At 44.0% G+C, this 25,322-nt stretch overlaps 1 protein-coding gene across 3 annotated transcripts in view; it reads left to right on the top strand.

Moving 5' to 3' along the window:
• Nucleotides 1–25,045, top strand: part of LOC110490612 (ubiquitin-conjugating enzyme E2 H) — a 31,162-nt gene extending 6,117 nt beyond the window's left edge. The window contains exons 2-7 of one of the 3 annotated variants that reach the window (XM_036957053.2): nucleotides 15,017–15,093; nucleotides 17,635–17,709; nucleotides 17,917–17,956; nucleotides 19,546–19,598; nucleotides 21,698–21,826; nucleotides 22,234–25,045. In XM_036957053.2, the coding sequence (XP_036812948.1) occupies nucleotides 15,017–15,093; nucleotides 17,635–17,709; nucleotides 17,917–17,956; nucleotides 19,546–19,598; nucleotides 21,698–21,826; nucleotides 22,234–22,358 (499 nt within the window). In that variant the 3' untranslated portion in view covers nucleotides 22,359–25,045. The remainder of the gene's footprint in view (nucleotides 1–15,016; nucleotides 15,094–17,634; nucleotides 17,710–17,916; nucleotides 17,957–19,545; nucleotides 19,599–21,697; nucleotides 21,827–22,233) is intronic. The other 2 variants (XM_036957054.2, XM_090213599.1) reach the window with 2 other exon arrangements.
• The last annotated feature ends 277 nt before the right edge of the window (nucleotides 25,046–25,322 follow it).

The following is a 25,322-nucleotide window of genomic DNA, read 5'->3' on the forward strand; positions in this document are numbered from 1 at the left end:
CTGGCCTGAGTTATCTGTCATCATTCCCGGAGTCGCCTGCCTCAAGGTCCGTCACTCAACTCGGCATATTTTTGTGCGTGGGGGAAGGGGTCCATTGGGTGAGGTGGTCTGTGTGCATGTGTTACATTGTGTCTTTGCTGAAGTGACACCCCAGAAGTGAGGGAGAGAAGGGTTGGCCTGGCAGGAACGCTTCCCTTCTTGTTAGACTGTGTGTGTGTCCCATTCCACCGCACACACATCCCAAGCAATGAGTCAATCAGGCAGTCACTGAGTGGAATACCAATCCTGGGCTTTAGCTGTCCCGGGTTTGGCCCCGTTGTGCCCCCTTGTCTGACATCCGGCCCTCATCAGCACTCCTTTGTCTGCCCTTACAGGAACCGTGTGACCCCCGCCCCTCCCTCTGCTGCTGTGTCAGTCCATGTGATGCCACATTGAACAGGTCCTTCACTGCACTGCCCCTTTGTTACAGGCCTGCATTAACTAGATTGCTGGCACACTGTAGGGAAGGAGCCAGTGGTTTTGTGTGATGACAGACAAGGAGAAAAGGCTCCTGTTGAATCAGTGGGGACAATGAGAAAGGCCTAATGGGTATAATAGTATGTCATATTTACCCTGCTGTATTATTACATTTGTGATGCTGTTTCACACTTTCAAACATTAGACCCACGCAGCCTACCGTCTTGTTTTCGCATTGGTCAATGTTTGTAACGGTCTTCGTTACGATTCGTAAATCTGTTTCAGGGTTCTATAGCAGGTGCCCAGACTTGAGTGACGGGCTGTGTTTTCCAGGGTCTTGGATCAGGGCTTCTGTGACAGTGGGAGATTTGAGGCCCTCTGTAATCCCACAGCGCTAACTGTAAAGGCTTCCTGCACGCATGGCTGAGTCGTCTCAGAAGAACAGATGGACTCAAGTTCCTGTCTTTGTCTCCCAACATTTGTTGCTGCTGCTGCTGTTGCGTGTGCATGGCTTGTCCTGTCCAACGGTTTGAAACACTAGGTTACATGTTAATCATTTTCTGGAATAGCAATGTTACCTTATTACAGCCTGCTCCATAGCCCATCAGCTGGTTAAATAGAAGTCGAATGAGAGTGAAGTTAATGTGAACAGTAATCAATCCTATCAACACTCCACTTCCCTGGACTGTATCGGGTGATGGGGATCTCTCTCTGTGGCTCTCCCTAGATCAGCTTACTAAAAGCAGCCCCTGTCGTGTGTGTTTTTGTGCAATGATTAATTTCACTCCCTTTCCAGCCCCCCGACAGTAGGCTGCTGCTAGCTACAGCCGTATCCACCCCACAACAAGCTGCGAAAGACGTCTTCTCTCTGTCCACGTCTCCTTTATTCTTAGCTACAGTGAGCAGCACTCTTTAAGCAATCGCCTGGCGTTTTGTTTTTCTCAGCCCTCTCCATTCAAAGTAATGCAATCACAAGCCTGCCTGCTTATGGATGGATGCCTGGTTTGGTTGTTTGATCGTACGTGGCACAATGCTCTGTAAATAGATAGTTGATCTAGTGAGGGGGAGAGCGGTGTGGAGTGCTCACTCAGGGAGGGAGTCATTATTCCTGTTGTGGTGGGGGGATTTCACACGAGAGAGGAGACAAAGAGAGAGAGCTAGGCCCTGGAAAGTGTCTGTACCGTAGTGTAGCTCACTGATCTAGCTAGCTCTCTCTGTTCCCAGACATGATCCTGTGCTGTGGTAAACATGTTATGTTGTTGCAGAAGGTAGGTCCCTAAATGGCAGGTAATCCAAAGAAAGAAGGCTAGTAGATTGTTGCAGATAGAAATGACATGAGCTGACATGATTCCTTATTCTACATGTCAAAGTGGCATGTTTGTTCTATCGTAACATATTTCAATCTGAATGTTCCACAACGCTGTCCGTGCCCCAGGACTGTTCTGTTACTGTTAGTCAGTGTTGTTTCTGGGTCACACAGGTTTAGCCTTTAGTGCTTTTGTAATGTAGCTCTGTCACAGGCAGCCCCAACCCAAGGGGTAGATGGTAGCACCAGGGACATGGAGGTACTTTCAAGGCCTCTATCACCAGGCTGGGCGTGTCTCTCTAGGCCTGGCTGCTAGAGAGTGCCTGGGAAAGGCTGGATCAATTGGTCTAGCAGTCTCAAATCATATACGCTATAATTTCATCCAATAAAATCTGATGTATCACAATTCTATATCACGATTCAATACTGCAATTTTAGTGATTTGATGTTCCAAACACATTGCTTACCATAGTAGGCTATGTCTGCTGCAGAGGTTCAAGAGAGAACCATGAGATTTTTCATTACCAATATATGTATATTGCTGTAAACATGTTGCCAATTGGGCCTCTGGAGCAAAAGTAGGGGGATCCACTTCTCCTTAATTACTCAATGTTGTTTTTTTTAACCATATCCAGACGTGTGACCTGTCCAAAGTACAGTCTGTGACCATTTAGCATAGTAGAGTCTGTGACCAGTACATATCCAGCACGTGCCATAGTAGAGTCTGTGACCAGTACATCTCCAGCACGTGCCATAGTAGAGTCTGTGACCAGTACATCTCCAGCACGTATCATAGTAGAGTCAGTGACCAGTACATCTCCAGCACGTATCATAGTAGAGTCTGTGACCAGTACATTTTCAGCACGTAGCATGGCAGCGTTCTACTGCTTGTACTCCACTTCACTCCCCATGCCTCAGTGGGGAAATGCAGTTGGTTATAGATGAGATTTAAATAGAATTGGAATGCCTGAGGCTAGATGACAAGTTAGTAAGATTGCTGTGTATTGTACAGTTAGTCTCAGGGCACAGAATTAAATAGACCATATTATGTTTCTCCGTCCCAGTGTCTTGAAGATGAGCTCTGTGATATCCACTTCTTTTGAGATGCAAGGACCAGTGGAAGTAGGGAAATCAGTCCCTTAAATGTTGTTGAGCTTAACTTGTTGACCTCTGTAGGTTACTATTGCTAGAGAAAGATGAATGGGCCTATATGTTACTGTAGGTCGCCATATTCAATTCACATCAAAGCTGAGGAAGGAAGTTCACTGCCAGCCTTGGTTGAAAACGTATCCAGGTATACACTACTGTTCAAAAGTTGGGTCACTTAGAAAAGTCCTTGTTTTTTAAAGAAAAGTTTTTTTTTTTGCCCATTTAAAATAACATCAAATTATTTATAAATACAATGTATAGACATTGTTAATGTTGTTAAAACTGAAGATCTTGTACAACGCTGTGTACTACTCCCTTCACAGAACATTGCATCCCAGAGTCGCCTCTTCACTGTTGACGTTGAGGCTGATGTTTTGCGGGTACTATTTAATGAAGCTGCCAGTTGAGGACTTGAGGCATCTCTTTCTCAAAGTAGACACTAAATGTACTTGTCCTCTTTCTCAGTTGTGCACCGGGGCCTCCCACTCCTTTCTATTCTGGTTAGAGCCAGTTTGCGCTGCTCTGTGAAGAGAGTAGTACACAGTGTTGTACCAGATCTTCAGTTTCTTGGCAATTTCTCTCATGGAATAGCCTTAATTTCCCAGAGCAAGAATAGACTGACGAGTTTCAGAAGAAAGTTCTTTGTTTCTGGCCATTTTGAGCCTGTAATCGAACCCACAAATGCTGATGCTCCAGATACTCAACTAGTCTTAAGATGGCCAGTATTATTGCTTCTTTAATCAGAATAACAGTTTTCAGCTGTGCTAACATAATTGCAGAAGGGTTTTCTGATGATCAATTAGCCTTTTTAAAATGAACTTGGATTAGCTAACACAACTTGCCATTGGAACACAGGCGTGATGGTTGCTGATAATGGTCCTCTGTACGCCTATGTAGCTATTTCATAAAAAGTCAGCAGTTTCCAGCTACAATAGTCATTTACACCATTAACAATGTCTACACTGTATTTCTGATCAATTTGATGTTATTTTTATGGACAAAACATTTTGCTTTTCAAAAACAAGGACATTTCTAAGTAACCCCAAACTTTTGAACAGTAGTGTATATTTGGGATTTGTACAAGAAAAATCAACGTGTGCCTGACCATCTGGTCATGTAAAACCCCCGGTACTGTAGAAAATAGTATCTGTGGAGAGATGCCGTCATACCCTGTCCTTCAGATGAATAGACATGTTTCTCCTCAGTCGTTCCAGTTTTATTTGACTCCGGTGTTGGTTTTAGACGGGTTCCTTTTGGATCAGATTTTGCTGCTCCTTTTCAATACTGAATTGGGAAGAAATGGAGAACAACTAAGTGGCAACTTGGTTTATTCTAGGCCAAAAGCTATACGATCATCCAAGTTACAATTTAGGCTTGGGGTTACTGAATGGGTGGTGGGAAGCCCTAGACTGTGTCCCAAATCTCACTCTATTCCCTACATAGTGCACTACTTTAACACAAGCCCCATGGGATGCAGCCCTAGTCTCTTAGACTGGAGTTGTCCTGTACAACAGGGCTCCAGTTGAGAAGCCCCAGAGCAGTGTTGGAGGAGTGTTGGGGCAGTGAGTAAAAGTCGACACGAAACCCTTCCCTGAGGCGAGGGCAGGAAAGGGAAGTGGGAACAGCTGGTGGAAGGCTGCAGCAGTCCCACCCCACCTGCATTCACTTATCACTGCAGACCAGGGAGTGGAGGAGGGAGGACGACAACACCTAGCACTTCAATGATAGGGCCTTTTCACAGCCTGATTTCCATGTTTGTTACATTGACATTGCTTAGGCTAATTGCTTTGCTGCTTTAAAAGCAAAAGCCCAATCGCCTGTCTCAGTAACTGGTCTTTAACTTTCACGTTTTTTGAGATTCATTCAAGACCGCCTGTCTTTTTAAATGTATTTTATTTCACCTTTATTTAACCAGGTAGGCTAGTAGAGAACACCTTTATTTAACCAGGTAGGCTAGTAGAGAACACCTTTATTTAACCAGGTAGGCTAGTAGAGAACACCTTTATTTAACCAGGTAGGCTAGTAGAGAACACCTTTATTTAACCAGGTAGGCTAGTTGAGAACAAGTTCTTATTTGTAATTGCGACCTGGCCAAGATAAAGCAAAGCAGTTTGACACATACAACAACAGAGTTACACATGGATAAGGGAGGTCAGGCAATAAATAGGCCATGGTGGCGAAGTAATTACAATATAGAAATTAAACACTGGAATGGTAGATGTGCAGAAGATGAATGTGCAAGTAGAGATACTGGGGTGCAAAGGAGCAAGATGGATAAAGAAATACAGTATGGGGAGGAGGTCGTTGAATGGGCTATGTACAGGTGCAGTGAGCTGTAAGGGAGATGTGAGTCTCCAGTTTCAGTGATTTTTGCAGTTCATTCCAGTCATTGGCAGCAGAGAACTGGAAGGAAAGGCGGCCAAATGAAGAATTGGCTTTGGGGGTGACCAGTGAGATATACCTGCTGGAGCGTGTGCTACGGCTGGGTGCTGCTATGGTGACCAGTGAGCTGAGATAAGGCGGGGCTTTACCTAGCAGAGACTTGTAGATGACCTGGAGCCAGTGGGTCTCTAAGTGTTGATGACAGTAAAATGGCTAACTTGGTGGCTCCTCAGGAGTTTGGCTATGCTACCACCCTTGAAACCAGTGAAGGCGCTAGCTAAATGCTATATACTCCAGAGGCTGCTAGCTCTGTGAACCCAGCTCTGTCAGTGCAGGCTAATGCTTGGCTAGCTCTCCAGCGAACAGCTGCAGCCGTGTCCGTGATTCAATAAGGAGTTAATGAGCAATAAGGGGGGATAAAGTGATAGATCAGGGCGGGGGGAGAGAGGAGCAGTGGGTTTCCTGGCGGTGTACTATGGGGAGTTTTAGTTTGGTGGCGAGCAGATTTAATCACGCTCGGAGCGGCCCTACTTTTCCTCGTGCTGCCGTGGCCTCGGTCGAGGACTGTTGCCATGCTACACTGGAAGCCTGTTTTGTGTTCCTAGACTCAGTGTAGTGAGGTCACTCACTAATCCTGCTTGGCATTGGCACATGGCAACACTTTCTTTCGCTCTCTATAATGCCCTATGTCAGAGAGTGGACCCGTCATGTGAGAAAGGACAGCATTGTTGCTGGCTTATTTTTGTGGAGTTCAGCACTCTGTGTCCAAATATTGGCGGTGCTTTTTTGAACTTGCGTCTTTCTCTAGTTCTTTCTCAGTCTTCCTCCTCACCCTTAAGGACTACTTTGTTTCCTGCCTTTCATCTGCAAGGCCTTTGATTGCACATGGGGCCCAGAGAGAGAGAGGGTGTGTGTACGTGCCTGTGTTCAGAAGCACTATTCACCACTGAACGTTGGTGGAAGGTGGCGGTGCACATCTGAGAAGGGCATCTGAGTTCACCCTTTCAAGTAGTCATTTGCTCTATCCTGCCCATGGTGCAAGATGGGGAAGGGTTTTCTGTTTTGGGTCTATTCTCTTGGTCCTTTAAGCCAGGCAAACTCAATCAAGCAAAAATAATGTAGGTAATCCATGTAGGCCGGTAATCAGGGGGGAATTAATGAGCTGACCATGGCATGGGTAGTTCGTAAATATTTGTCCCGCCGTACAAGGCCGGTGTAAAAGGGTGTTGTGTTCCAAATGGCACCCTATTCCCTACATAGTGCACTACTTTTCACCAGAGCTCTACTGGGGCCCTATTCCCTACATAGTGCACTATTTTTCACCAGAGCCCTATTCCCTACTGGAGCCCTGGCATTAATGGGAGGGAGGTGTATGTATGCTGCCTGCCAGCCCTTGGCCTCTGCTCTGCTCTCTCAGCACCTTTATGGTTCATCATCCTCTACTCACTCACACAGTGACACCACTGTAGCCATTGGCCCTGCAGTGTGCTGTGATGTCATTTGGATTTGTTATGATCACCAGATCTGCTGTGAGGCTAGGTCAGCATTCACCAGGCTACGCTCTCGCTCTCTCGCTCTCAAATCTTGGCTCTGCAAGAATTTGGAAGTGGGCCTGATACGCTCCACAGATAGAATGGGACAGCCATCTTTCTTTTGTCTGTTTATGTTGGTGGGAGTTCGATCAGGAGATGTTTTTGTCTGGTCTGCATTCCTCTTGAAGAGAGCTGACTTCACTTCACCTCAGTGTTCAGCCAATGTCGTGTCAGGTCTCTGAATAACTTCCCCATTCCTTTGCTTTCTAAAGTGGGAAAATGTTTGAGTGGTTACACCACATTACAGCACATAGCCATTTATGATAATTATCGTGTTTGTTTTCAGTCTTTTTGCTCTGGGGATATTTTTAGTCCGGGTGGGTCAGAGAGGGACGGTAGTATTGGTCAGAATGGCCTGAGGGGCTAGGTCCTTAGGCAAGACGTGATGTCTAGACCAGACCAAACTAGTGTTGGTGAGTGTCCAAACAGAATACATAAAAAAACATGTCTGTTGTCTCACAGGGAAGCCGATTGATTGGGCCCCTGTGGTATTAGATTATGTGTGTGCGTAACGGGATATTGACCTAATGGCCCTCCGCAGATTATGACTACATCTATACATATCCCAGGTGGGGGGGATGGAGGGGTGCTTAGTGACGAGATGGGAGAAAACAGGAGGGATGAAAGGAAGGAGAGGGTGAGTTAGGGACTGCTTCTCCTGTGTCATCATAAGGGCATATGTCAAACTGGAGTTTGTATGGAGTGGAAGTTTGTATGGAATTGTTAGCAAATTGCAGTAGGGCTTGAAAGGCAAGGTAAACCTGCTTATCTCATCTCCCTCTGTTTTAGTAGCTGTCAGGCTGGATAGCCAACTGTCTTCTGCTACATCTTCTCACATCGTCCGTCAGTCAGTGTAACAGTTGGAGATTAGGCAGGTTAGTAGCCCAACACCCTCTTAACACCTGAGCTGCCCTCACATCACTGTGTGTGTGGAGTTGACAATGACATGGTTTTATTTTCTGGCCAGGAAGAATGAGTGAATAAACTGCTACACAGCTTCCTGGGCTGTCTCAATAAAAAAAAACAGTGGAATCTGACCGTAAAACTGTCACTAAATCATGACGGATGGGTGAGACCCTTGACATGAATCCATCGGTGGACGGGTTCGTTCACAGGCCACTGGGTGTGGAGGGAGAGAGTGTGTTTCTTGCTGTGTGAATGTATGTTTTTGTGCATGCAGGATTCGTGTGTGTGTTTTGTGTTCATGTCGTGTGTGTGTGTGACAAGACAATAGGACCTCTGCCACGTGTCATTGGGCCAGGCAGGGCTAGTGTTGGCAGGCCGGCTCTGCTCTGTAGGAGATGTAGTTCTATCACCTGTTTAGTGGCCATGCTCAATATGCCCAGTGTCAGTTAGTCTGTGAGGCGACTGCTGGTCACTACTGCTGACTCAACCCCATTAATAACCCTAACCCCCCCCTTCTCTTCCTCCCTACCCTCCAACACATCCCTTTCCCATCCTCAAGGGGAACATTTGTCTCCTAGTAAACACACTAGTAATTCCCTACTGGTAGATTCCCCTGATATGAAGGCTGGATAAACATAGAGATAAAGCCAAAGAGTAGGCCCAATCTTTTTGATAAAACAACCATTTTGATAAAACAACCATTTTGATCCCTGGTCTTGAATTGTGTTCAGACAGACTCCTATAGACATGTACAGCACATGAAGGGTTTGTTTTGTCAATAGTGGGTACTCCTAAGTAGAGGTCGACTGGTTAATCGGAATGGCCGATTTCAAGTTTTCATAACAACGGGAAATCTGTATTTTTGGACGCCGATTTGGCCTATTATTATTTAAAAAAAATATTTTTTACACCTTTATTTAACCTTTCTGATCTCCCCATCCCGGATCCGGGTTCGTGAATACAGACTCAAGCCCATTACCATAACGCAACGTTAACTATTCATGAAAATCGCAAATGAAATGAAATAAATATGCTAGCTCTCAAGCTTAGCCTTTTGTTAACAACACTGTCATCTCAGATTTTCAAAATATGCTTCTCAACCATTGCAAAACAAGCATTTGTGTAACAGTATTGATGGCTAACGTAGCATTTAGCATTAGCATTCAGCTGGCAACATTTACACAAAAAAACAGAAAAGCATTCAAAAAAATCATTTACCTTTGAAGAACTTCAGATGTTTTCAATGAGGAGACTCTCAGATAGCAAATGTTCAGTTTTTCCTGAAAGATTATTTGTTTAGGACAAATCTCTCCGTTTTCTGCGTCACGTTTAGCTATGAAAAAACCCCTGTATCCAGGATTGTGTAAATCTATCAGCAAGCTCATTAGCATAACACAACGTTAACTATTTATGAAAATCGCAAATGAAATGAAATAAATATGCCATCTCTCAAGCTTAGCCTTTTGTAAACAACACTGTCATCTCAGATTTTCAAAATATGCTTCTCAACCATAGGAAAACAATAATTTGTGTAAAAGTAGCTAGCTAGAGTTAGCATTTCGCGTTAGCATTTAGCGTTAGCATTAGCGTTAGCATCCAGCACGCAACATTAACAAAAACATAAAAGCCTTCAAATAAAATCATTTACCTTTGAAGAACTTCTGATGTTTTCAATGAGGATACTCTCAGTTAGATAGCAGATGCTCAGTTTTTCCAAAAAGATTCCTTGTGTATTAGAAATAGCTCCGTTTTATACATCACATTTGGCTACCAAAAAAAATCCATAAATTCAGTCCTCAAAACGCAAACTTTTTTCCAAATTAACTCCATAATATCGACTGAAAACATGGCAAACGTTGTTTAGAATCAATCATCAAGGTGTTTTTCACATATCTCTTCATTGATACATCGTTCTTGGACACATGCTTTCTCCCCTGAATCAAATGGTAAAGTAGAAGCAGCTGGCAATTGCGCACCGAATTCGACGCAGGACACCAGGCGGACACTTGGAAAATGTAGTCTCTTATGGTCAATCTTCCAATGATATGCCTACAAATACGTCACAATGCTGCTAAGACCTTGGGCGAACGACAGAAAGTGTAGGCTCATTCGTTGCGCAATCACAGCCATATAAGGAGAGAATGGAAAACAGAGCTTCAGAAATTCTGCTAATTCCTGGGTGATGCATCATCTTGGTTTCGCCTGTAGAATGAGTTCTGGGGCACTTACAGACAAAATCTTTGCAGATTCTGAAACTTCAGAGTGTTTTCTTTCCAAAACTGTCAAGAATATGCATAGTCGAGCATCTTTTCGTGACAAAATATTGCGCTTAAAACGGGAACGTTTTTTATCCAAAAATGAAATAGCGCCCCTAGAGCTCTAACAGGTTAACTAGGCAAGTCAGTTAAGAACACATTCTTATTTTCAATGACGGCCTAGGAACAGTGGGTTAACTGCCTTGTTCAGGGGCAGAACGACAGATTTTTACCTTGTCAGCTCAGGGATTCAATCTTGCAACCTTACAGTTAACAAGTCCAACGCTCTAACCACCTGCCTCATTAGGAGCCCGCCTGTTACGCGAATGCAGTAAGAAGCCAAGGTAAGATGCTAGCTAGCATTAAACCTAATCAATCATAATCACTAGTTCTAACTACACATGGTTGATGATATTACTAGTTTATCTAGCGTGTCCTGCGTTGCATATAATCGATGCGGTGCGCATTCGTGAAAAAGGACTGTCGTTGCTCCAACGTGTACCTAACCATAAACATCAATGCCTTTCTTAATATCAATACACAGAAGTATATCTTTAAACCTACATATTTAGCTAAAAGAAATCCAGGTTAGCAGGCAATATTAACCAGGTGAAATTGTGTCACTTCTCTTGCTTTCATTGCACGCAGAGTCAGGGTATATGCAACAGTTTGGGCCGCTTGGCTCGTTGAGAACTAATTTGCCAGAATGTTATGTAATTATGACATAACATTGAAGGTTGTGCAATGTAACAGGAATATTTAGACTTATGGATGCCACACGTTAGATAAAATACGGAACGGTTCCCTATTTCACTGAAAGAATAAACATTTTGTTTTCAAGATAGTTTCCAGATTCGACCATATTAATGACCAAAGGCTCATATTTCTGTCTGTTATAATTAAGTCTATGATTTGATAGAGAAGTCTGACTGAGCGGTGGTAGGCAGCAGCAGGCTCGTAAGCATTCATTCAAACAGCATATATTTGTGCACACCATCACTCGCATGTTGATTTTGTCCACCCACACCAGACGTGATCAGGACATGCAGGTTGAAATATCAAAACTCTGAATCAACAATATTCATTTGGGGACAGGTCGAAAAGCATTAAACATTTATGGTAATTTAGCTAGCTTGCTGTTGCTAGCTAATTTGTCCTGGGATATTGGGCTGTTATTTTTCCTGAAATGCACAAGGTCCTCTACTCCGACAATTAGGTCACAGTTAAAAGGGTCAACAGAGTCCGTTTCTAGTCATCTCGTTTCCCGTTTCTAGTAAGCTTCTTCTTTGGACTTTATGACGGTTGGCAACCAACTTTAAGGTGTATTACCACTACCGACTGGAGTAAGAACTTCAGTTAATCTTTCCATCACCCAGCCTCTCGAGTGGTGCAGTGGTCTAAAGCACTGCATCAGTGCTAGCTGTGCCATTAGAGATTCTGGGTTCGAGTCCAGGCACTGTTGCAGCCAGCCGCGACCGGGAGACCCATGGTGCGGCGCACAATTGGCACAGCGTCATCCGGTTTGGGGGAAGGTTTGGCCAGCAGGTATGTCCTTGTCCCATCGCGCACTAGCAACTCCTGTGGCGGGCCGGGTGTAGTGCATGCTGACACGGTCGCCAGGTGTACGGTGTTTCCTCCTACACATTGGTGCGGCTGGCTTCTGGGTTAAGTGGGCATCGGGTCAAGAAGCAGCGCGAGGCGGCTTGGTTGTGTTTCGGAGGACGGACGGCTCTCCACCTTCAACTCTCCCGTGTCGTCCATACGGGAGTTGCAGCGATGAGACAAGACTAACTACCAATTGGATACCACAATATTGGGGAGATAAAGGGATAAAAAAATATATATTTAGATTTTTTTATTCTTTCAATCACCCATATGCTCCTAAAAAACAACAACAAGGAGATGGGAGAGGCGGGACTTGCAGTGCATCAAGCATCACAAACGAAACCCAAGTTCTAATTTAGCGCCTGGCTGCGCAGATGCGCATGAGCAGTGTGGCTGCAATGATTGAGTAACATGTATGTGTAAAAGTATTTTGTGACGTGAGCGGTGTGGTCAGCGTGTTAGCAGTATTGCTGGCTGGCTGCGGTTTCCTTTAACTTCATCAAATCAAATGATGCCTGTGTTGTGTTAGACTCTGTCAAAGCCTTGTTTTGATATTGTGTGATCCAAAATGGCTATCGGTTGCTACCCAACACACTACAATACTTCCTTTCTGAGAGCAACACCTCTTGTGACATGCTCGGGACTCACTCAATCTGCCCTTGCATGTTCTGCAGATCTTAAAATAACCTTCAGTTTGATTTAACCCTTTGGGTGTGGGTCACTACTCCACTAATGGGATCCCAGCCTACTCTGTCAGGATCCACAGCCAGCTGCTGCTGTGTGTCAAAACATGATGGCTCTCTGTTTGAATCACTCTCTTTCTTTTTCTTCTCCCTCTTCCTTTCTTTTTTGCTGCTTTTCACTTCTCTAGCCCCCCCCCCCCCACATGCTCTTTTCTAGCCCCCCCCGCGCGCACTTCTCTAGCCCCCTCGCGCTCTCTTCTCTAGCTCTCTTCTCTAGCCCCCTCGCGCTCTCTTCTCTAGCCCCCTCGCGCTCTCTTCTCTAGCCCCCCCCCCCTCAGCCAGCAGTGGGTAATCTCTCTGTGATGAATCTAGCTTTAATGTACTAGAGTGGGATGTAGACTAAAATCTCTGGATGATGGGATAACATGACCCCATGCTGTACTGAGTGGTAACGGGAGATGGGGGATAACATGACCCCATACTGTACTGAGTGGTAACGGGGGATAACATGACCCCATACTGTACTGAGTGGTAACGGGAGATGGGGGATAACATGACCCCCATACTGTACTGAGTGGTAATGGGAGATGGGGGATATCCTTTTCTTAACCTGTTGTGCTAAGGGGTAGGGGGCACCCTATTCCCTACATGGTACACTACTTTTGACCAAGTAGTGCACTATATATGGAATAGGGTGCCATTTGGGATGAAATCCACAGTGATTACTGCAATTAATGTGATGTATTTGGAGTCGTGGGCATTAAATGGCCAGAAGAGGAGAGATCCACCTGAAGACTGGCAGATTATCCAACGTCTCTTTGGAATAGAATTTAAATGTATGTCACACTCCAGATGAGGGAGTCAAACACATGAGAAACACAAGCCTAGTCCCAGATCTGTATGTGCCACTCTTGATTTAGCCGCCAGCTCTGACTATTGTTCAACATGTCATGTATGGCAGGACAATGATAGCACCAGGACTGTTGCCTAAAGATGCAGATTATGGACCAGGCTAGAGATTGGCAAATCTCATAATCCCTTTACATAACCAGTTAAAGACAACACCACACAAAGCAACAGAACACCAGTTGTTGGAAGCATTTGATTCTCACTCTATTGAAACGTGTTGTAGATCTGCAGAGCTTGACTTATGGGGCGGCAGGAAGCCTAGTGGTTAGAGTGTTGGGCCAGTAAACGAAAGGTTGCTAGATCGAATCCCCGAGCTGATAAGCTAAAAAGCTGTCGTTCTGCCCCTGAACAAGGTGACCCACTGTTCCTAGGCCGTCATTGTCAATGAGAATTTGTTCTTAACTGACCTGCCTAGTTAAATTTAGGTAAAAAAAAAAAAAAGTGTGTGTGCTGTAAACTGCTCCCAGCCCCCAGATGAGAACAGTAGCAGTGTGGTAAAGGCCAGGTTGACAACAGTAGCAGTGTGGTAAAACCAGTTGTCTCTGGATGTTACGGTCTTTTCCTGTCTGTACTTTATCATGTTGACTAGTGAGGGGTGTGTGTGTTTTTGAAAACTGGAGTCTGATCTGGTGGTTGGGCTCCCTTTCCTGGAGAACTAGAGATAACAACAGAAATAAGAGAGGACTATTATCTGTTTGAGTGGATGGGCAACACGTCTGGATCAGCAGAGGTGTGTGGGGTGGCATGGCGCGCACGTGTGTGGATATGAAGGAAACATAATAATCCGGCTAATTGTTGACATTGATTTCATAGACCTACTGACAGATCAGAGTCGAGGAAAGATTTTGTTCCCTTTGATTGGTTATCATTACCTCTTACAAGCTATTCTATTCTCATTGAGCCGGAGAGAGAGAGAGAGAGAGCGAGAGAGAGAGGTCGGATAGACCAGTTAGCTGACAATGATGCACATGCTTAAATGGGGGGGGGGGGGGTGGTATGGTTTTGGATGGCCAAATAGCTAACTACAATGACATGCTGCCATGTGGAGAATCGTAGGTGGCTCGTTTCAGCTAGTTCCATCTTGTTCTCGATACCATGTCTTGTATTGAGGTGTTTTGACTGTCACCTCTATGCTAATTTGGCAAAAATTTGCTAGCTAGCAAACCAACTGTAACAAAGTGTTTGAGACAAATGCTCATTTTGCAAATGTATTTGTTTTCAATAAACAATAGAGGCTTTATTTGTATTTTATTTAACCTTTATTTAACTAGGCAAGTCAGTTATGAACAAATACTTATTTACTGTGTCGGCCTACCTGGGAACCGTGGTTTAAATAAAATACAGGGGCAGAACGACAGATTTTTACCTTGTCAGCTCAGGGATTCGATCCAGCAACCTTTCGGTTACTGGCCCAACGCTCTAACCACTAGGCTACCTGCCGCCCAAAATAGTTTACATGTTGTCAACAATCTAAGCCAACCAGTCAGTTTTGGTCCATAGTTGGTTTTGTTGCTAAACGACCAACCCGTTTATAGTGTTCTCAACTCTCCTGTGAGGAAGCTTGTGGTGACATTTCACAGAGAAAGCGTTTTCCCCATCAGAAGGTGCATTATCATATTAATGAGGTCAAACATTTCTGTGACCCAAAACAAAGAGAAATGAGAGATTGTATTATTTATTTAACTGCAGCCACCTCCGCTAGCGTTTCAGGTTGTTTTGTAATTCAAATCCAGTGTGTCCAATATCCATTATCCTTAACCTCCTTCTACACAGCATCGAGAGCAAGCACGAAGTCACAATCCTCAGTGGACTCAATGAATTTGTAGTGAAGTTTTATGGACAACAAGGAAGTAAGTGTATTTTATGTTATGGAAATGTTTCTGTCCTATTTACCTATTAACCGCCTTCTGTTCAAGATGCCATTTTGAAGTCTCGCCCCTAATCAAATAACTAAAGACATTCTCCATTGTTAAAGTGATCTCCTAGTTCATTACAAAATGAATCCCGGACTAAACCACTGAGGTCTGAAAGCGTCTGACAAACGTTGACTTTGAAATGAAAAAACCACTAACTATCACAGGTTTCAAGTGTTTGTTCATATGCCATGAATCACTATCATGTCTGAAGTTTACTCATAAAAGTACCACAACAGAGATTGAGTTATGATGGTCCTGTTGGACTGAAGCCCTCAGGTCAGCTGCCACAGGAATGTCCGCCTCCCGGTCTGAATGCTGAGTGAAGTTCGAGGGCAGGGTGTGAAATGGATTGGAACGTGGCCTGTACAGAAGGTGTAGGTGGAGATTCTTCTCACCATGTTTTTCACAATGTCTGTACCACCAAGCCCTCCCCTGATTGCACAGCAATAGAGAGGAAGTTTGTGTTGTTATGATGCATACAACCGCATTCTGGGAAATTTCTCTTTGGAGTGTGTACACTAGTGTCTGTTTTCTCTGTGTGTGTGTATATGCATGTGCTGTCCCGTTCCAGTTGGGCACGACCCTCTGGTTCTGCACCTGGTATTCTGGTAGTTCTGGACCCACACAAGCCCTCTCTATTGGGACCCAGTCATGGGATGTCTTTATATAATGGAGATTGATCTGGAAGTAAACAGCTCTTCGCTGCCTGTGGCTAAAGTACATTACTGTGTAGAATCAAAGGAAAATCAATGCCAGTGGTATGGAAATCAGTGGTGTGGAGCAGACTGTTCATCTGACTGTTGATGTCAGTGGTGTGGAGAAGACTGCTCCTCTAACTGTTGATGTCAGTGGTGTGGAGAAGACTGTTCATCTGACTGTTGATGTCAGTGGTGTGGAGAAGACTGTTCATCTGACTGTTGATGTCAGTGGTGTGGAGAAGACTGCTCCTCTGACTGTTGATGTCAGTGGTGTGGAGAAGACTGCTCCTCTGACTGTTGATGTCAGTGGTGTGGAGAAGACTGCTCCTCTGACTGTTGATGTCAGTGGTATAGAGAACCACTGTTGATGTCAGTGGTATAGAGAACCACTGTTCCTCTAACCATTGTGAAGGGCTACAGCCTTGCAGTGTCAAGTCCATAGGGTTTCTGTGGTTAAGTCTCTGCTGTAATCCCTGTACTCATATTAAGTATCTCCCTCAATGTCATTAGTACATAAGCCTACCAGACCTGGGTTGAATTACTATTTCAGATCTCAATTACTTTCACATGCATTCAAAGTATTCATATCTTACATTAGAAAAGACAAGTTGTTGAATATTTTAATGTATTTGGAAATACACTTGGAAAGTAGTTGATATACTCAAATACACTCCCGTGTATTTGAAAATGCTGTCAACTATTTTTTTAGTTTTTTTGACAAATAACCATTCAAATACTCATAAGTACTTGTTTTGGGCTATGCATTTGAAAATACTCAAATACAGTTTTTTATTTTATTTTTAAATACCAGATACTGTGAACCCATGAATCCTACATGATGTCTATGCACATGTGTGGGAAAAAGAATGCAATCTGCGGTGCCTATGTTCCTAATGTGGTTTATTGGTGAAAATGTTGGTCACCAATCAACCACATGGCACCATGGGTCTAGATTGCGACCTGCAGAGTCTCATAGGTCTAGATTGCCACCTGCAGAGTCTCATAGGTCTAGATTGCCACCTGCAGAGTCTCATAGGTCTAGATTGCCACCTGCAGAGTCTCATAGGTCTAGATTGCCACCTGCAGAGTCTCATAGGTCTAGATTGCCACCTGCAGAGTCTCATAGGTCTAGATTGCCACCTGCAGAGTCTCATAGGTCTAGATTGCCACCTGCAGAGTCTCATAGGTCTAGATTGCCACCTGCAGAGTCTCATAGGTCTAGATTGCCACCTGCAGTCTCATAGGTCTAGATTGCCACCTGCAGAGTCTCATAGGTCTAGATTGCCACCTGCAGAGTCTCATAGGTCTAGATTGCCACCTGCAGAGTCTCATAGGTCTAGATTGCCACCTGCAGAGTCTCATAGGTCTAGATTGCCACCTGCAGAGTCTCATAGGTCTAGATTGCCACCTGCAGAGTCTCATAGGTCGAGATTGCCACCTGCAGAGTCTCATAGGTCGAGATTGCCACCTGCAGAGTCTCATAGGTCTAGATTGCCACCTGCAGAGTCTCATAGGTCTAGATTGCCACCTGCAGAGTCTCATGGGTCTAGATTGCCACCTGCAGAGTCTCATGGGTCTAGATTGCCACCTGCAGAGTCTCATGGGTCTAGATTGCCACCTGCAGAGTCTCATAGGTCTAGATTGCCACCTGCAGAGTCTCTAATTCTACCATTTACTGTATTGATGTCCAGCGGCTGCTCAAAGACAGTGGATGTGCATGTGATCTTTTCTTGTAGCATGTCTTATCTCCCTTCTCTCTCTGTCTCCTCCCATCCAGCAGCGTACGAGGGGGGCGTATGGAAGGTGCGAGTAGATCTACCGGACAAATACCCTTTCAAATCCCCATCAATAGGTAGGGGGATGGCATAGAGCCATTGGGGGTTCATTTCTCAGTTGACACACACAAAAAATATATAGATAGATATGTATTGTTATTGTCACAAACACGGGATAGGTGCAGTTTTACAGGGTCAGTCGTTGTAGTACGGCTCCCTGTTACTAGAAGTAACCCGTAACATCTGTAGTTGACTTGCGTATTGTTTTTCTCTTTCGTTTGCAGGATTCATGAATAAAATCTTCCATCCCAACATCGATGAAGCGTAAGTTGATCACAACTTCTGATTTGAAAGGAACACTGAAATAGTAGCGGGTGCCCTCTCATGAGACTCATCACCTTAACCTTGTCTTGTGTTGCTGGAACCAATGGCAGCAGGGAGCTTTTCTAATCACATCTATCTGAACCTCTCTGGGATATGTGGGAGGGTAGCGTCCCACCTGGCCAACATCCAGTGACAATGCAGAGTGCCAAATTCAAATAAATTACTATAAAAATTAAACTGATGAAATCACACATTCAATATACCAAATTAAAGCTACACTTGTGAATCCAGCTGACATGTCAGATTAAAAAAATGCTTTACGGCGAAAGCAAACGATGCTATTATCTGAGGATAGCACCCCAGTAAACAAAGAGAAAAGCATATTTCAACCCTAATTAATGCCTTACCTTTGACGAGCTTCTTCTGTTGGCACTCCAATATGTCCCATAAACATCACAAATTGTATTTTTATTTGATTAATTCCTTAAATATATATCCAAAATGTTAATTTATTTGGCGCGTTTGATCCAGAAAAACACCGGTTCCAACTAATGCTCACTACCTGTGAGCATTAACCAAACATTTCAAACTACTTTTGTAATACAACTTTAGGTATTTTTTAATGTAAATAATCAATAAAATTGAAGACGGGATGATCTGTGTTCAATACTGGAGGAAAACAAAGTGGAGTGTGCTTTCAGGTCACGCACCTCTAACACAGAGTACACTTCCCTCGAGCCTCATTCTGAACAGTGTTACTTCTTCATTTCTCAAAGAAAAAAACTCAACCAATTTCTAAAGACTGTTGACATCCAGTGGAAGTGATAGGAACTGCAGGAAAGTCGATTTAGAAATATGTATTCCCAATGAAAACCATTGAAAAGAGTGACCCCCCCCCCCAAAAAAAAAGAATCTAAACGGTTTGTCCTCTGGGTTTTGCCTGCCAAATAAATTCTGTTATACACACAGACATGATTCAAACAGTTTTAGGAACTTAAGTGTTTTCTATCCAAATCTACTAATAATATGCATATCCTAGCTTCTGGGTCTGATTAGCAGGCCGTTTACTTTGGACACGCTTTTCATCCGGATGTGAAAATGCTGTCCCCTGTCCCAAAGAAGTTAAACCACCAGCCCTGACCTTAACCCTGGCCCTAACCTTTTGACCCTAACCCGTAAATAAGAATGAATAGCTAATGAGCTTCCGCAAGCATCTGCTGATGACCCCACCTGCATACCCATCTCTAAGGTCTCGTAACGTAATCTAATTCTATTTCATTGAATTTCCATTGAAGGACATCAATGGTTTGTTTGGCTCGTCTCCCAGATCAAATGGTGAGAGGGGGCACTGGAGGATCTAAAGCACAGAACAACAGGCTGATCCTTTACGTTAACTGACCATAATAATCTGGCGTGAATACAAATCATCAAAACACTCATGGTGAAAACACTGCCTCAAGCATTTCAGTGGGTCATTTCTAAGGAATGTAATTCCCATCATCCACCAACCTCACTTTGGGGTGCTCCTCGTGTTGTGTAGAGAGGAAGTGTCTGAGAGCCTCCTCCTTAACCCCTTCTCTCATCTCCAGGTCAGGAACAGTGTGTTTAGATGTCATCAACCAGACGTGGACAGCCCTTTACGGTGAGTGGGGTGGCTCAGAGCTTGGATGTTTTGGAGGTGTGTGTAGGTGAATTTGTGTTTTTGTCTATGCGTATGTGAGACACGGACACATGGGCCACGGCTCCCCTGTCCAGTGTAAAAGAAAACACAAACACGACCGCTGGCGTCACTGGAGAAACAAGTGTAAAAAGTGGTGGGTGTGGCTTCATGTAGGAGGCAGCGCGGTCAGTTCTCCTGTAATCCTTTTACTGGTGGGTGTGGCTTCATGTAGGAGGCAGCGCGGTCAGTTCTCCTGTAATCCTTTTACTGGTGGGTGTGGCTTCATGTAGGAGGCAGCGCGGTCAGTTCTCCTGTAATCCTCTTACTGGTGGGTGTGGCTTCATGTAGGAGGCAGCGCGGTCAGTTCTCCTGTAATCCTCTTACTGGTGGGTGTGGCTTCATGAAGGAGGCAGCACGGTCAGTTCTCCTGTAATCCTCTTACTGGTGGGTGTGGCTTCATGTAGGAGGCAGCGCGGTCAGTTCTCCTGTAATCCTCTTACTGGTGGGTGTGGCTTCATGTAGGAGGCAGCGCGGTCAGTTCTCCTGTAATCCTCTTACTGGTGGGTGTGGCTTCATGTAGGAGGCAGCGCGGTTAGTTCTCCTGTAATCCTCTTACTGGTGGGTGTGGCTTCATGTAGGAGTCAGCGCGGTCAGTTCTCCTGTAATCCTTTTACTGGTGGGTGTGGCTTCATGTAGGAGGCAGCACGGTCAGTTCTCCTGTAATCCTCTTACTGGTGGGTGTGGCTTCATGTAGGAGGCAGCACGGTCAGTTCTCCTGTAATCCTCTTACTGGTGCTAGAAGGCTAACAAGGTAATAGCCTGAGCCAGCAAAGTCAGAAAACAGACAGCCTAGCTGCTTCTCCTGACACTAATAATGAACAACTCTTCAGCTGAGAGAACAAAACCGCACTGGTTGTCTCTGTCTCCCCCCTTCATATGGATTTCTTATCAGAAGATTACTGAATTATTGAAGTTCTGAAGCCTCCTGGTTCATTCCACACAGGGTTCGCTCTGTGTGTTTTGGACTGCGGCTTTGTTGTTCGAGATGAATCACTCAAGTTGATTAGCTAATATGTTTGATTTGGCTATTGTGGGCTTCCAGCAGTGTAATGGACTTTGAGAGCTCTAACAAATTACATTTCCAGAACTGTAGTGGAGGGCTTGGGACAAAAACAAGCCAATCAGTGAAGCATTCTCTACTCTAGGCCTAGGTCCTGATTGTGGGTAGGGAACATACACTGGGTTACAGTCAGTCTACAGTTTTACCCAGTAATGTATTTTCTCCTCATATTTGTACTTAACCAATAGTGACACCTAGTCAATGTATATAAACCCTGGATTGCTGATGCTGTGTATTGACCATCGAGAGGTTTTGAAGCCACCGGTCGGCCATATTGGCACTCCCCAGTAGGAGCAGTCCTCCATAAGAATGACTGGAATTCTACAGTATTTCAATTAAATGTTTCAAGGACAAGATGACATGTATTTAAGGATTTTGTTGTTGTCGTGGGGACAATAATATTAATAATCCAAAAATATATACTTTAAGGGATTTTTAAAATTTTTTTATGTTTAGCTCACATAATATAATTAAAAGTCTGTAATAGAGTAAACGTGGTAAAAACAAATGTAGACATTAATACGTGCATTTCTATAGCTTCCAATGGTGGGGGAGTTCCAAGATGGAGGTGTGGTGGCTTCAAAACAGCACCCCCTAGGGGTCATCTAGTGTGTATATAAAACATTGCACCCAGTAGACATCTGCAGCATTGCCCATTTTCCGTTGAGTGCTAATTTTCTTGCAGAGACAAAGCAAGGCCTGCAACCGTATGTCTAGTGGAAAGTCCTTCCTCCGGCAGGATTTGTATTTTATTTTTACATAGAGGCCCAATCCTAAAATGATTGGATAGGTGTAAGCAAGGGTTCTATTACATAACTATCACCTATCCAGTTATGTCAGAAAGGATGTTTGTTTTAAGAATGCTTTAATTGTAAAAGAGTCATATGTATGTTCATTGTGCCCTGTTTTATCGATAACATTCTGTTCTGTCTCTCTCTGCCTCTCTCGTCCACTCCCACAGATCTCACCAATATCTTTGAGTCGTTCCTGCCTCAGCTGCTGGCTTACCCCAACCCCATCGACCCGCTGAACGGAGACGCGGCCGCCATGTACCTCCACCGACCAGAGGAGTACAAACAGAAAATCAAAGGTACGCTTCTCTCCCTACGCCTTGCTTTCTCAGTGTTGTCTGTCTCAAGGGAATTCAGGAGTGCAGATGTTCATTTCAAACGTTGTGTAATGGGTCCATGTAGAATCAGGAGGCTCAGTAATGAAATGAATACTGGTCAATAATATACTTTGACATACAGCAGCTACATTTTTGTTTTGTTTGTGCATTTAGTTGTATTACTATTTGATCATGTGAAGTAGATATCCCAGCCTTCAGCCATAGTCTACCCTTTGTTCAGATTTGATAGGGTAAAGTGTGTGTGTCTTGTCTATCACTCCTGGCTGTTGCTTTGTTCCCTGTTTTTAAAGCGCCTGTCTGCTCCCTGGCTCGGAGCTCTTAGCCAACGAGGTTGAGTCTTACTGACCCTGCTGCCTTGCTCTCCACAGAGTACATCCAGAAATATGCAACAGAGGAGGCTCTCAAGGAGCAGGAGGAGGGCCAGGGCGATTCCTCATCGGAAAGCTCCATGTCGGATTTCTCTGAAGACGAAGCCCAGGATATGGAGTTGTAGTGATGGGAGACAACTCCCCTTTAAAACCACAGACTGTATGATTTCCTAACCATGAGAAAGCAGACATCATATTCATATAAGTTGATTTTTTTATTTTATTATTATTATTATTGCTAAAACAAGGATTTTTGTGGATATCAAGCCTCGGCGTATATCACACACCACCTGCTTTGTGTTTTTGCCATGTCCCAGTCGCGTTCTCCTCCTTCAATCCCTGTAAAGGTGTGTTGGACTTAGCAGTCCCCACATTCCACCGGTAGTTGGAATGTCCCCTTTGACCCGGTGACCTTCGGCCTTACCCTCACTGCACCAACGACCGGACAAAATGGAGACTAGCTCTATGGGCTGGGCTGAATAAGAGGTGGGAGGTGGGCACCGGGGGATTTCCCTTCTCTTTATCTCATGAATGTGTTGAAGAAGAGGAACTAGAGAGTTAGGTCATGTTCATGGTCACGGCAATTATGGTCCATGTTTTCAGCCGAATTCGTACCTGTCTGGATTAGATTTTTGTTTGGATTTGAATTGGATACATCACCCTGCTGGCGTTGGCTGTCGACTTGTCCTCCTAGACAGATGATTGGGTATTTTAAAGTAATATGAAAGAGGGGAATTGCAGCTTCAATATCTATTTTCTTTCACCAATGTTGTTTTTCTAGTGTTCATTTGTCATTTGTGCTTTTCATTTGGCTGGGGTTAGGAGCTGCCTATGGTGTGTGTGCAGCACCTAGCTTGTACAGTGATACTTCACCTTTCTCATTAGAGCCTTATGAACCCAGCCAGCGCGTCAGTCAAAGCGCTGACATCGCTCTGAGCCTGTCCGAGCTGGTGTGGCTGTCGGAATACCTGTACCCCTTTAGAAAAGTACGTCACTTCCTGGAACGCCATAGGTATTATGTATCCACTGAAGTTTGTTAGGGGTGAATACTGCCCAGAAGGAGGGATTGAACGCTGATGTGTTGGAAAGTGAGGTAGAAGTGGCCGACCTCACCGGCTACAGCACAGACACCCAACAGATCCTCCTCTGATCTGTTTTTGTAAAAGAAAAGAAAAGTTAAAGGAACGTAGAAAAAAATCACAAACATTTTTGTATTAAAAAAATAAAAGCACAAGGTTTTATTTCCTACAAACTCCTCCCTCCTAGATGATTTGGACCTTGTTTATTTTGGTGGCAAAGACAGGATTTTTTTTTGGGGGGGGGGGACATCATTCTGTACAGTTTGGGCATGATCCAGAAGTGATGTTGTGTTGGTCTGTATTGCGCTAGGCTAGTATAGGGCTCAACTAAAGTAGTACTGCTTGTGTGGCTACTGTCTGAAGTATTGAGTTGCGTTGTGTACAAGGTTTAGTGATTTACCTGGGTTACCCTTCACTCTTAGATGGGGGGAAAATGCAGGGGGGGATATCTGCAGGTCTTTTTTTGGCTAACATTGTTGAAATGACCAACTTTGCCTATTGCTCGCGCTAAACTATGATATGTGTTTTTGACTTGATGTAGCGATAGTTAGTTTACTGGGCGGTGTCTTCAACTAAAGACATGTATGGGTCTGATAACTAAAACAACAATAGCTGATTTTAAGTTTGAAGGTAATGTCCATTGTAGGGTTTACATCAGATATAACATGGATCTATACCTGCTGGTCCCCTTCAGAGATGTACAGATCAACGTGAGAGTGATTCCAGACAATGGCAATGAATTGACTGGTGGAGAAACTAGACTGAATGTATGATAGTCTGTGCAAAACAAAAGCATTGGGCCCGATGAAAGTATCAGACAATGTGCAGTGTGATCAAGGCCACATTGGGATAGAGCTTGGATGGGAGACCATGTTTTTCCTTGTTTTTAATTTCAGTGTTCCCTAAAAGCTTGACTGTTCAAGGCTCCTGGATAAAGATGGTCAACTATGGATTGGGTTCCAATCCATTGCCTGGTGTAAGACAGGAAAGTGGGTTTGGGGTTCCCATGTTTCCTCACAGGCCAAATGGAGCCTGCAAAAACAGAATGATGTCACAAGGATACGCAGCAGAGTACTTTGCAATTTGGCTTCTGCCGTTTCCTGAGCTGCCTATATTTATTCACTCTATATTGAAACCTTCGCTTTCCTTTCTCGTTTTTAATCTAATCATTTACAGGCACCGCTGTTAAAACAAAGGTGTATGTACTTAGGCTTCAGCCAAATTGTGTCATGCTGAAGAGAATTAGAACTTGAACTTTCTTTCTGTTTTAAGTATTCAGTTTGGATTTAATGATTCTGTTTTTTCCACATTTATGCAGTATTGTACTAAAGTGAAAAAGACAGAGAAATAAATCCCATCAGAATAAGTGGAGAAAGGCAATGGAGGCCATTTTGTGTTTGGACACTTGCATAGGGGAGAAAATGTGATATTTCGGTATTTTTAAAGAGTGTTGTCCTTGTTATAACTATGTTGTTTTATTTTCAAGCAGAAGTGTCAATGTTCCCACAAACAGGGTGATCCAAAGACGACATGTACTCAGCTGTGGTCTGTTGCTATGGGAAACAGTTTTGTTTTCTTTCACTCTTTTTTTTTTTATTCCCCCCAAACTAATTCAGTGATGAGGACTATTTATAACCTTTGTTTTTCTGCTTGTTTTTAATTCCTAAGTCGAGGACTCAATGACACTTACAATCCAAAAATCTCCAATAAACATGAGTGTGCTTCCGTTGCAACTTTGATTCAACATTATTTTTGAAAAGATTGTGAAAGTTTTACTGCTTGATTAGATTTTTAGCCCCTCGCTCTTTTAAATACATTAGACCATAGGTGTACCAATGAGATCTAATTTCCCCTAACACACTATCAACACTGACCCAATGTGAGATTTAATTCCCCCCCAACACACTATCAACACTGACCCAATGTGAGATCTAATTCCCCCCCAACACACTATCAACACTGACCCAATGTGAGATCTAATTCCCCCCCAACACACTATCAACACTGACC

This window comes from Oncorhynchus mykiss, chromosome 21, assembly GCF_057628025.1.
Source record: "Oncorhynchus mykiss isolate SJ-2025 chromosome 21, ASM5762802v1, whole genome shotgun sequence".
NCBI classification, from domain to species: Eukaryota; Metazoa; Chordata; class Actinopteri; order Salmoniformes; family Salmonidae; genus Oncorhynchus; species Oncorhynchus mykiss.